General features: G+C 65.7%; 1 protein-coding gene and 1 long non-coding RNA gene across 3 annotated transcripts; both read right to left on the reverse strand.

Moving 5' to 3' along the window:
* Positions 1 to 233: 233 nt before the first annotated feature.
* LOC118899852 lies at positions 234 to 2,620 on the reverse strand. Of its 2 annotated transcripts, XR_005020999.1 has the most exons (5): positions 1,790 to 2,620; positions 1,208 to 1,422; positions 1,046 to 1,119; positions 449 to 488; positions 301 to 360 (listed from the first exon to the last, which is right to left on the reverse strand). It is a non-coding gene; the product is annotated as an uncharacterized LOC118899852 (long non-coding RNA). The 2 variants fall into 2 exon arrangements; XR_005020998.1 differs by lacking the exon at positions 449 to 488 and having other exon boundaries at positions 234 to 360.
* Positions 2,621 to 3,320: 700 nt separating this feature from the next.
* On the reverse strand, positions 3,321 to 10,222 carry MRPL23 (mitochondrial ribosomal protein L23). Its single transcript, XM_036861847.1, has 5 exons — positions 10,156 to 10,222; positions 8,358 to 8,480; positions 7,402 to 7,484; positions 6,683 to 6,756; positions 3,321 to 3,534 (listed from the first exon to the last, which is right to left on the reverse strand). The coding sequence occupies exons 1-5, from the start codon at positions 10,170 to 10,172 to the stop codon at positions 3,370 to 3,372; spliced, it is 462 nt and encodes a 153-aa protein (XP_036717742.1). The 5' UTR covers positions 10,173 to 10,222; the 3' UTR covers positions 3,321 to 3,369.
* Positions 10,223 to 11,098: the final 876 nt, after the last annotated feature.

Raw genomic sequence — 11,098 nt, forward strand, 5'->3', positions numbered from 1 at the left:
GGGGACTTTCAGGGACTGATAAACACCCTTGTTGGTGGTGAGGCAGCCCCGGCCTCCCGTGAAACATTCCAGGCTAAGCACCCGACATCCCCGAGCAATGATAACACACATGCCAAGCGCCATCCACGGACAAACAGATACACAGACTGTGGCCCACGCACGCAACGGAAGGAAACCCTGACGCGGGCTACAGCATGGGCCCGAGGGCGTGACGCTGAGTGACAGAAGCCAGCACAGACTCCATTTCCATGAAGTGTCCAGAGCAGGCAAATCCGCAGAGACGGAAGCAGGCTTGTGTCGGCGGGGCTGGGGTGGGGAGTGGGGGGGTGGCGAGCGTCGGCAGGAGGGTGCGGGGCTGCTCTGTGGGTGACATGAGAATGTGTTCAAACTGATCACCGTGATAGGTGCACACCTGCCTGAACACTGAGACATCAAACGACACACTTACGACGGGGTACCGTAGGGATGCGAACCATATCCCAATAAAGCTGTTTGAAAACAGAAAAGAACAGCCCTTGACCAGCTGGCTCTTCTGCCCTTTGTGATGTGAGGGGGTGGCGAGCGCGTCTTCACAGCCAGGAAGCAGGCGGCAGCCGCAACCGCCAGCTTCAGTGAAAACAGTGGCTGGGGGCCCACCTGGACCCCGCCCCAGGCCCTGCCCGATTCTCAAACCCGCGGACAGGGCAGGGCTCTCCCGTGTGGCCAAGCTGATGTGCTGAACTGGGGTGTTCACCAGTGATTCACGCACACTCACGCATTCGTTCATTCATGGAGTTCAGAATTACATGAAAGTCGGGAGGTGGGAGGGGACCCCCTCCGGAGTCACCCTCAAGGGGACCGACTTCTTTAGTTTCCTTTGTGTTTTAAGGCCTGGGGGGTGGGCGGGGCAGCCCAGACGACCGGCGGTGTCCCTGGGCCCGGGTCCCCTGCTGAGGCCGCCCAGAGGCCAGAGGATGGAGCCCCCGACTCAACTGGGGGTCCCAGCTGCAGAAGTGAGCGGGCCCTCCCCACCCCGGCCGAGGGGCCCAGCCAGGCGGTGGGTCACCTGCAGTCGGTTACTTAAACGATGCACGTGGAGCTGGGATGACAGCATGATGCGGCCCCGGGGAGACTCTGGCCCTTGAAGAGGAAAACCAGACGCTGGCGGAGGGGCTGCGGCCAGATGGGCTTCCGCTCCATCCTGGCAGCCCTGGCGGCCGGGCCTCACCTGGAGCTGCTGGGGGGTCTGGGATGCGTCCCGTGGGCCACAGGCCGGGCCTGCTGCAACTATAACTCATCAGCACAGGCCTGCTGGCTCCAAGCAGGGCCCGTGGCAGCCACAGGGGACTGAGAAGGCGGCTGGCCCAGCCCCCAGCGCCGCCCCTCGCGGGCTCTGCCTGCCGTATCCTGGGTCTCACAGCCCCCACAAGGCGACGAATGGCCCTAAAGAAGGGAGGCACAGGGGGCGGTGTTGTGGGCTCAAGCCCTCTTCCTTCGTCCATATACTTTCCCCCAGGCGCTGGCCCGGGGTGCTCCTGGCAGGACTGTCCCCACGGGAAAAGGAGCCCCCAAGTCCACTGGGTCGGGCCCTCGCTGTTCCCAGCCCCACGTGAGGCTGTCCAGCAAAGGCCTGAGCGGGCAGGATGACACCCAGCCTAGGGGGCCCCCGGGAGACCCTCCTCTGGTCCCCACGTGTGGAGGAGCAGAGGGGAAGAGGATGCTGGGACCAGAAGTCTTGACCACCATCTCCCAGCCGCGCAAGGAAGGGGGAGACGGAGGCTCGGAGAAGACGATCACGGGGCCCACCGACCTGGGGCAGAGAGACCTCCCGAGGAGGCACCGGCTGTCTCCCTGCCAAGCCTCTAGCCTCCAGCCTCCAGCCAGGGAGGGGCAGGGGTGTCAAACAGCGCCTTCTCAAGGCTCCGTGCCTGGGGTGGGGGCAAGCAGCCCCCCAGCTGAAGGCCCGTTTCCTGTTGCTCAGCGCCCTGCAAGGCAACCCCACCCCTGCCCCGCACACTCGGCTCTGTGCCGGACACCCCGTGTCCCACCCCCACCCGGCGCTGCTGTGGCCACTCCATCCACCAGCCCTGGGGGTGCTGAGGACAGAGGACGCCTCGGCCCACCTCCGTGGCCGTGACCGGCAGATGCCAGGCCCTGGGGGACGTGGAGGGCACAGCGAGGACAGCAGAGGGCCGCCGTGTGGGAAGGGTCTGGGGGCTGCGTCCGGGGGCGTGCGGGCGGCCAGCTCTGGAAGTGCAGCAGATGAAGGATGGGATTCCTCCCCTGGCCTTGAGTCGGGGTCCTCGGGGCCCCATGAATTATTTCTCTCAGGAAAATACCATTGACTCCGTTCTCCAGCCTCCTTCCCGACCTTCCCCATCACTTTAAATCAACGCTGAAGGGTGGAGTTTGCCCGGACCTTCACCCTCCAGCCGGAGGGGAGCTTCAAAGGCCCACGTGACGCCCCCCGTGTCCCTCGGGTGGAGGGGGCCGGCCAAGCCGGCTCCCCACTGTCTCCCCCGCGGAGGGAAGAGCCAAGCTCCAGAACGGGGAGCCGGGAGGCCGCGGAGGAGGGTGGTCCCTGAGCCCTCGTGGCATCTGGCATCCGTGTCCCGCCCCAGGGGCAACGTGGCCCGATTCCCTGAGCGCACCCACAATGCCGTCTTGCTTGTTCCCCAGATCTCCAGGCCCGCGGACACTCAGAGACGGGCCCAGCCAACCGGGTGTGGCCTCACCGCTCCCCCTGCCCGGGGGCGGCTGCGGGGCGCTGGCTCCCGGGGGCGCTCAGGGTTAGGCTTTTAGCTGCAGAGTGTGATTCAGAGAGAAATCAAGCTGCGGGTGCATCTCAGGAACCGGAGATGCAGGGAACCAGGCTCCCGGACCCCCCGGGACCAGCGCCCCCTCTACCCCCATCCCGCGGGTGCCCGGGTGCTGGTCGTCCCTGACCGCGCTCCGCTTCCCACCTGCAAGCCTTCGGCCCGGCAATCCTTCCAGACGCGGCCTTGCTCTGGACTAGTCCCCTAAACCCCACCCTCTCTGGATCCCCCGCCCTCCCTGCTCAAGACCACAGTGGACTGTGCCACCCTGGACCCCCAGCCCGGACGGGCTCTCTCCCAGCGGCCACCCCGACCCCTGCCCGCAGCACTCACTCTGATCTCCCCCACAAACCGCCCGAAGCAAGCTCTTCAACAGAGCAGCTCAGGATGACTTCCTGGGTGCTCTGGAAGTGGGTCTCCCCCCCAGCTGGACAGGGTTCTGGGCCTGCCTGGCTCGCCTTGCGCGGCCGGGCCCCTGCTCTCGGGTGGGGGCAGGGCCCAGAGCACAGGGCGTGGGGGGCTGGGCGGTCTCCACAAGCAGCGCTTTTATTTGAGTCGAGCTGTCAGCCGCCCGTCACAGGCCGAACCAGCCGGGGACGCCCCCGCGCCGGGGGTCGCAGCTCTGCCTCCGCCGCTGGTCTTCCAGGACCTGGTCCCGCAGGTCCTCATCCGCAGAACTGCCTTCAGGCCTCTTTTTCTCAGGAAACAGATCTGGGAACGTGAAGGTCTGTCCGTGCGCCTGGGGAGGAAAGACACGGGCTCAGCCTGCAGCGCGGGCGGGACAGGCCGGGAGCCCCGTGGGAAGGTCCGTGGCCAGATGGAACCTGCCCGCCCATCGCCTGCAGGACAGACGGAGGCCGGGCCCCAGCCCTCTGCGGTGGAAACCACTGCTGTGACAAGGCCCCTCATCGAGGCCAGCTCTTCAGGCAGCGTGCCCCCATCCGGGGGAGCCCAGCAGAGCACCCACTCCAGGCAGGAGTCGCCCGGCCATACTGGGGGCAGGGGCGAGGAAACAAGGCACAGATCGTGTCTGCTGCCTCCCTGGAACGTCTTCCACCCAAAATACCTACAGGCCTTTACCCACATTAAAGACTAACCCTCCTCCCGGCTCAGAGCTTGGCAAATAAAACGCATGTAACGTACAAAGAAACGTACATGCGAGCAGTCTATAAATCAAGACCGGCTTTGCAAATTAACTGGTTTTACATCTTCCACTAAAAGTTCAGAACACGTGAGTGCCGGCCAAGTCCCAGCCCGGACCCCCAGCACGTGGTCGGGGTACCAGCCCGGCCCGTCAGTGGGCCGGAGGGAGGAGGGGACCCCAAACAACGTGAGGTGCGGGGCCACCTCCACGTGCTACACATCGCAAGGCAGTTCCAAGGATGGGGGCGGGGGGGGGGGGCGGGGAACGACCCGGGCCAACACTCCCAGGGCTGCGCCGTCCACCTCCAGACGGGCAGAGAAGGGCCGGATCTGGAAAATTTTAATAAGTAAAATCAGTGAAGTGCGCTTGGTTCTTGGAGACCCTTGTTTTGTGAAGACATTTGGATTCGGGCAGGCGGCCAAGCGTGATCTGAAACGGCCCACGTACTCGGCCCTGAGCACGGGAGGCGTATAAATCCCGCTCACACGGCGCGCAGCGCAGGCCCCGAGTGATGAAAGGCAGCAACCGTGCGCTCGGCAGCCAGCCTGCAGGAGGAGTCGCTTGCACACTTCGAAACTTTCTTTCTTCTTCTTTAAAATACCAAAGGGCAATAGTTTACATGCAGGGCCGATTGCCCAGAATGGGGGATTTATGTTTAATATACCGAGGTGATTCTGCTAGTTTTCTGAGGTGGGGGAAACCTAAAATGACATTTTAAAATATAAATACAAAGATGGCAATCCGCAATAGCTTGGGAAAAAACGGAGGGCGCCGCTGGGAGAAATTCCTCGTTTTCTCACCGAGACAAGCGCCGGGGGTGGGTGCCGACTGCGGCTGCTGGGGGTTCCCTTCCTAGAGAAATTCACCTTGTACTTTCAGAAATAAAACCCTCCATCCTTCCAAAGCTGACCAGCGGAAAAGAACAGGAGGGGAGGAAAGTGTCGCAGTGAAAAGCGAGGACGCCGGCCCGGGACGGTGAGGGGCGGGCAAGGTGGCGGGGTGGGGGGGGCAGGCTCTCTGTCACCAGCAGGCTTCAGCTTCAGCCTGGGGGCCGAGGCTCCTTGCTGTGGGGTGACCCAGGCTCGCTAGCTCCCCGACTCTGGGCCAAAGAGACGGTTATCAGCTCGTGGGAGGAAACCCGGGACCCCCACTACGGGGGACCAGCTTTCCCGAAGCAGCCAACTCCGAACAAATCCGGGAATTTCACTTGTCTTCCTGATGGACCTCTGTGTGCTCTGCGATCAGCTCAGTGATGAGAAGCCCAGAAACGAGGCCCCAAGGGACACACGGGGAGGACGTCTCCGCAGACGGAGGACAGAGAGGGAACCCCTTCGGGGGGCGAGGGTCCAACCCCCCGGCCGGTTTCCAGGCAGAGATCTGCCGGAGTCGGGCGGGGTGGAGGCGGGGGGGATCCGTTACAAATTGAATTTTGCAGCGGAGGGAAGCGTGCCTGGCGGGGACGCCCTGTGCCCCCACTTGTGCGGCCCTGATTTCACAGGGGAAGAAAGGCGGCCGGGTGGCAGCTGCAGATACCAGATCCCAGGCCGCGCAGCTCAGCTTCCAGAGCAAGGTGGGGCCCGGGAAACGCAAGGGCTCGGATGACTCAAAAGCCACTTGTAACTATAGCTCTCGCTGAAGGGCCTCGTGGCGAATGCCGACATATGGGGTGTCAACCGGCGTGCCGTGACAAAGACAGATGGCCCGATTTAACACAGAGGACACAGGCGTCTTTATAAGGCCAACGGCCACTCTCCCTGCCTGGACTGGCTGATTTTATGCACAGCAAATATTAGGCCAAATAATTACGGGGGCCCCTGTTTAGAACAACTGTGACTGTTTTTCAGAAAAGCTGCCATGCTAACTTGGTCTTTCAACAAACTGCCTCCTAAGGCCCAAAATAGGCCCTGGGGCCGGTGGGTGTTTTCATAATAGCGCTACTGCCATCTAGCGGCCCCGGGGCCCGCGGGCTCCCCGCTCTGACCCAGGCTGTTTACGAGGAAAGTAAAGAGACTGGAAGACCCCCACCCCCTCCCCCGCCGCCCAGGGTTTCAAACGCAGGGCAGCTAACAGACTCTGTGGGCAGGTCCAAGGTCACGTGCCCCGGCAGAGGAATCCTGCCCGGAGCCCACGGGGCCTTGGTGCTGGGGGGCCAAGGCTGTCCATTCTGAGTCAAGAGCATATCTGGGAAAGCACGTCTGGGGGCAGCTCAGGCTGGAAAGGAAGAGCCCGGAAAGGGGCTTGGAAAACGCGTGCCTTCCTCTAGCCAGGTCTGGGTTTCGGTCAGCAAAGGCTCAGACGGGGTGCTGGACGCTCTTTCCGGAGCGCCTCGCTAGGCAGGGGACGCAGTGAAGAGAACCTGGGGGAGTGTGCCGCGCCCCGCAGTCAGGCCCAGAGGAGAGGGGGTCAGCCAGGACCCCAGCACGCCCCAAGTGGTCTGGCTTGACACCGAGGCCCCAGCGGGAACCTCCACCCGCATAGCATTAACCGCTTCCTTGCTTTGACGCTCGCCAGCCCTGGTTTCTGCCTGAACCCACCCCGAGCCCAGCGGGCCCACATCCGCCCACCGCACGTCCGGGGCTGGCCCCCGAGAAGTCCCCCAGCACCCGTCCCCTCCCACCTCTGAGCTGTGCTTTGAACCCCAGCTCCCCCCGGGGCTCCACGCGGGTGAGAACTAGGTGCCAGCCGGGGGCCCCAGGATCCTGCCCGCCCCCCGCCCCAGGTCACGGCCGGGGTGAGCGCTCACCAGCTGCACGTAGGCCACCTTGGAGTCTGGTTTCTTTATCCTGACGTTCCTGTAATCCCTCCTCCTGCTGGAACCTGTCGGAAGGGGGGGAGACAAAAACCTTCACTCCCAGCATGACGTTTCCAGCCCCACTAATCCAGGAACCCACTTTCTAGAAACAGGCAAACACACAGGCACCGTCGGGCTACAGACTGCAGGCGGCACGCCCTGGGCCACTAGGCCAGGCTCGCGCGGGCAGGCGCCACCACCGCCAAACTCCGCGCGGTGGAAACCCAAACGTGTCTAAAATAACTCAAGAAACGGCTTTCTGCCCTGTCAGCACAGAGGCTCTTGCTGTCTGACCTCCCCTCGACGGAGGGTCGTCATATTTACAACTGGGCAACCGGGGGCTGGGGGGCAGGGGTCAACAGGAAGGAACGAGAAAGGCCCAGGGGAATAAAAACAGCGCTTTGCTGACCGGCCCGGGGGCAGGCGGGGGAGCGGGTGGGTGGGTTGAGCGTGGGGCCCTGCTCTGAGCAGCCGGCAGGGCCAGGCCACCCAAGTTCCAGCCCTGGGAGGCCACCTCCACCCTGCGCGTGCCTCAGTTTCCTCATGCGCAAAGGACCACGTGCCAGAGTGGCTGCGAGGGGGACCAGGCCAGCGACGCGGGCAGCCTGGGCCACGGGAGCCCCGCGGAGGAGCCCACACCAGAGAGGGCAGCCCCCGCCCTGGGCACCCACCGTGCTGCACCCTCGTCCGCACGGCAGCCACGGGCACGTTGTAAATGCGCTCGAGGTAACTCCTGAGGTCCACTCTGGTCATCCTGGGGCAAAGGAGAAAGAAAGGAAGTCTGAACAGGGCCGGGGTACAAGGCGGCCCGCCCGACGGGGTGAGCTGCCGACCGCAGGCCCCGGGTGGGAGTGGGCTCGGGGGAGGCCAGGGCTGAGGCCGGGCCCCGCTGACTCCGGAGATGCAGCCTCTGGTCCCCACCCAGCACACTTGCATCCGGACGCAGCAGTGAGGGGGTGACAGGGGACCAGCCCCCAGGACTCAGCTCTGTTCTCCCTTCCACTGGTCACACTCCCTGGGGGCCCAGCTTTCAAGGGGAGGGGCGGGACGGTCTGCGAGTGCCCCCTGGCTGCCAGGAGCTGCCCGCAGCGCCCGGCCACCCGCTCTGCAGCTGCCGCCCTGCCCGCAGCACCCTCCCGGCAGGCGCTTCCCAGAAATGACGGTCAAGGGGATGGTGGGCTAGGTCCCATGCCCTCTTCACCCTACATGGGCCTCACACGGAAGCTCAAGCCAACCCCGGAACCCCTAAGACTTCAGCATTGGACACAGGGAGGCTGTGTCCCTTCTGTAACTGGGGCCTCCGTGAAGGCCCCACTTGAGGACGAAGGCTTTGGAAGCCACGGTGAGCGGGTGCAGGAGTCACAGCCCAGCCTCCTGGAAAGAGCAGCCAGGACCGAGGCAAGAAGAGAAGTCAGGTCTCAGGCCAGGCTTCCCGGGGGCGGCGGGGAGCAGAACACCCCGAGGCCCTGCACACACCAGACCTCGGACAGTGCGGAGCTGCCTGCATAATTTTCACGGCAGGAAGAACCTTGCTTGTGAGTGGGGTTCGGCGGTACCTCTGGGGCTGTGGGCCCCTCGGGGCACTCCCCAGCCTGAATTCCTCTGGGGGCGGGGAGGGGGGGCTTACTCCATGGGGATCCGGAACTGCACAGTGTCCTCGGGCTGGGCCATGCCGGGCCGCACCAGCTGGATGAAGAAGTTGGTACGGAAGACCCGGAGCTGGGGGTTGCCCAGCTGGTACAGAGGGTACCTACAGGGGGAGAGGGGTCGTGTCAAACGTTCAGAACACGAGGCTCCCAGGACACCCCAGCAGGGTCCACAGGTCATCACGCCCATGGGGCCGGGGAGCCAAGGGGGCAGTTACCCACAGGCCACCCCCTCTGCTCACCCGGCGTGGGCGGCCAGTCCCCAGTCCCCGGGGCAGTGTGGCCTGTTGACCCCCAAGGTCAGCCTTTGGAAAGGACCGGTGAATGATTCATGAACAGAGGCCAGAGGACATGCCCACCCCACCCCGTAAACAGGCTCAGAGTCATGTGTTTGTTCAAAGTGCCGGTCCCAAAGGCACGCGGCCCCCGCATGGCTGTCGCCCTCCAGGAATGGGCCCCACACAGGGCGCGCCCTCTAGCTCCCTTCAGCTCAGGTGAGGGGGGATCGGTCAGAACCAGCTTATTCTGCACTGGCCCACCCCCGCGGTGGGGAAAGGGATGGGGCCACCTCCACACCCCCTGCGCTGGGAACGCCAGTTCATCCTTGACAAGCGTGAAGATCAACAGATAAGAGGCTCGGGAGAGGTGGTGTGTGCAGATCACCAGCTACAAGCTGACCGCCCGCCTGCCCCACCCCCAAAACCCCCAAAGTGAGCAGAGGCATCTAGAAGGTGCAGGCGGCCACCACCTGTGGCTCCCACCCAACTGCCCCTGCCAGCTGGACCCATGCTCCCGGTGGGGTTTGGTGGGCCAGGAGGGCTACGCTGCCAACTGGGCCTCGGGGCTGGGGTGAGGAGGGGGCCCAAGGTCCACAGGGGCTGCAAGGGGGCCAGGGGTCTACTGGGAGCCCAGGGGACGGGTCTTAGTGGAGGGTGGGCACAGGGGCTGAGGATGCCATCTAGGGTCTCTGGTGACCAATTTGCAGCACAGCACGTGGCCCCTGATCTTGGGGAGCACCCAGCACCAGGGAAGGGGGCTCAGTGAAGCCAAATCTCACGCTGCCTCTGGGCCTCACAAGTCTGGGAAGCGTGAGGGGGTCAGGAGCCGAGGTCCAGGGTGTGGCATCCTGAGGGGGCAGGGCTCAGGCACCCTGGCACAGGCCGGGGCACCCGCAGAAGAACGAGTGCTGAGCTGAGGGCTAGGTAACGTCTCCCGGGGTCTCCTGGCGACCCAGGCCCACGTGGCAGCTGCCCCATTAGAAGCTGGTGGCACAGCCTTCTCCGCTGTGCCGGAGAGGCGGGAGGGGCAGGTTCTGGAAGCGCAGGGCTGCTCGCCCAGGACCGAGCCTCGCTCTGCCCTCGTGGGGGTCCAGGCCGGCGGGCGGCCACCCAGGCTCACACCTTCCCCCTGGTGACCAGCGGCGAGCACTGCAAGGGGCGCAGTCTGGGGCCCCTGGGGAGCTGCGGGGGTGGGGGGCGCGGTCGGCCGGAGGGGGCCGAAGCCCGAGGTCGGCGGGGCCCAGACCCGCGAACCTTCTGTCCCACCCGCCCTCGCCAAGCGTCAGGCCCGACCCCCAAGGGGCGGCCCGGGCCCCTCCGGCTCCGGAACGACCACCCCCGCCCCGAGCCCGCCCCGCCCCGCCCCGCCCCCACGGGCGCCTCGACGCCGCACGTTCCGCGCGGGGCTCTGAGTCGCGTCCCCGCGGCCCGGCACGGCCCCCGCAGCAAAGTCCCGGGCGCGGCCACGCCCCCGACCCCGCGCCCCGGGACCCCCACTCACAGCACATTCCGCGCCATCGCCAGCTTCCGGGGCCGCGGGCGGAAGGAGGGGCGCGCCCGGCCCGGACCCGCACCGCCGCAGCGCCCCCTGGCGCCCGGGAGGACGCGCGCAGCCCGCGCACCTGGGCCGCACCTGGCGGCCCGCCCCGCCCCAGCCCCACCGCCCTGCGCACCTGAGCCCCGCCTGACCCCACCTGACCTCCATCGCCCTGCGCACCTGGGCCCCACCTGACTCCCGAAGCTCCGCTCACCCAGTACCCACTCCCCACCCCTCACGCCCCGCTCATGCCCGGCAGCACACCCCAGTCCCACATGTCCCCCCTCCACCCTGGGCCCAGCACACCAGTGGACCACCACGCATGCCCCCCACACACCCGCCCGTGCCCAGCATAACTGCAGGTCATCCCGCCCAGAGCCTGCCACCCTTCCAGCTGCTGGCCAAGGTGGGAGGCTGGGGGAGTTGGGGAGGGGAGGGTGTGTCGGAGGCCCCTCTCTCCACCTGGCGGAGGTGGTTTCCTCCCTCCCTCCCTGGCCCCCACCCCAGTCCTTCTGGCCGGCCCAGCTGGGGCCCCTGCCCTGGGCCACTCTCCCCATCCCCTGAGACCCCCCCAACCAGGTGCCCCAGCCACGCCTCCCCTGTGAGGCTGCTGGCTTCTCCAGGCCTCTGCTGGGCACCCCACTTCCAGCCTCTGCACAGCACAACACTCACGGGGGACCCCCTCCATAGGGCCAAACCCTGGGCCCACTGCCCCCCCCCCAACCCCCGGCAGACACACACGCAGCAGGCAGACCTGTGGGGAGGAGAGGGCCGCAGCCTCCCCCCTCCCGGTCCCGGTCCCCAGGCCCTGGTCCCCTCTGCTCCCTGCTTCCAGCCTCCCCCAACCAGACTGTCTGGTTCCCCTGTGCATCCCACAGCACCCCACCCTAAGTGCTCTTCAGGGCAG

Source organism: Balaenoptera musculus, chromosome 8 (assembly GCF_009873245.2).
Source record: "Balaenoptera musculus isolate JJ_BM4_2016_0621 chromosome 8, mBalMus1.pri.v3, whole genome shotgun sequence".
In the NCBI taxonomy this organism is placed as follows: Eukaryota; Metazoa; Chordata; class Mammalia; order Artiodactyla; family Balaenopteridae; genus Balaenoptera; species Balaenoptera musculus.

Coding starts and splice junctions, on each gene's coding strand:
- MRPL23 (XM_036861847.1), bottom strand. Junction 6,757..7,401: donor GCGGACGAGGGTGCAGCACG/GTGGGTGCCCAG, acceptor CCCTTCCGACAG/GTTCCAGCAGGAGGAGGGAT. Junction 3,535..6,682: donor AGGTGGCCTACGTGCAGCTG/GTGAGCGCTCAC, acceptor TTTCCTCCCCAG/GCGCACGGACAGACCTTCAC.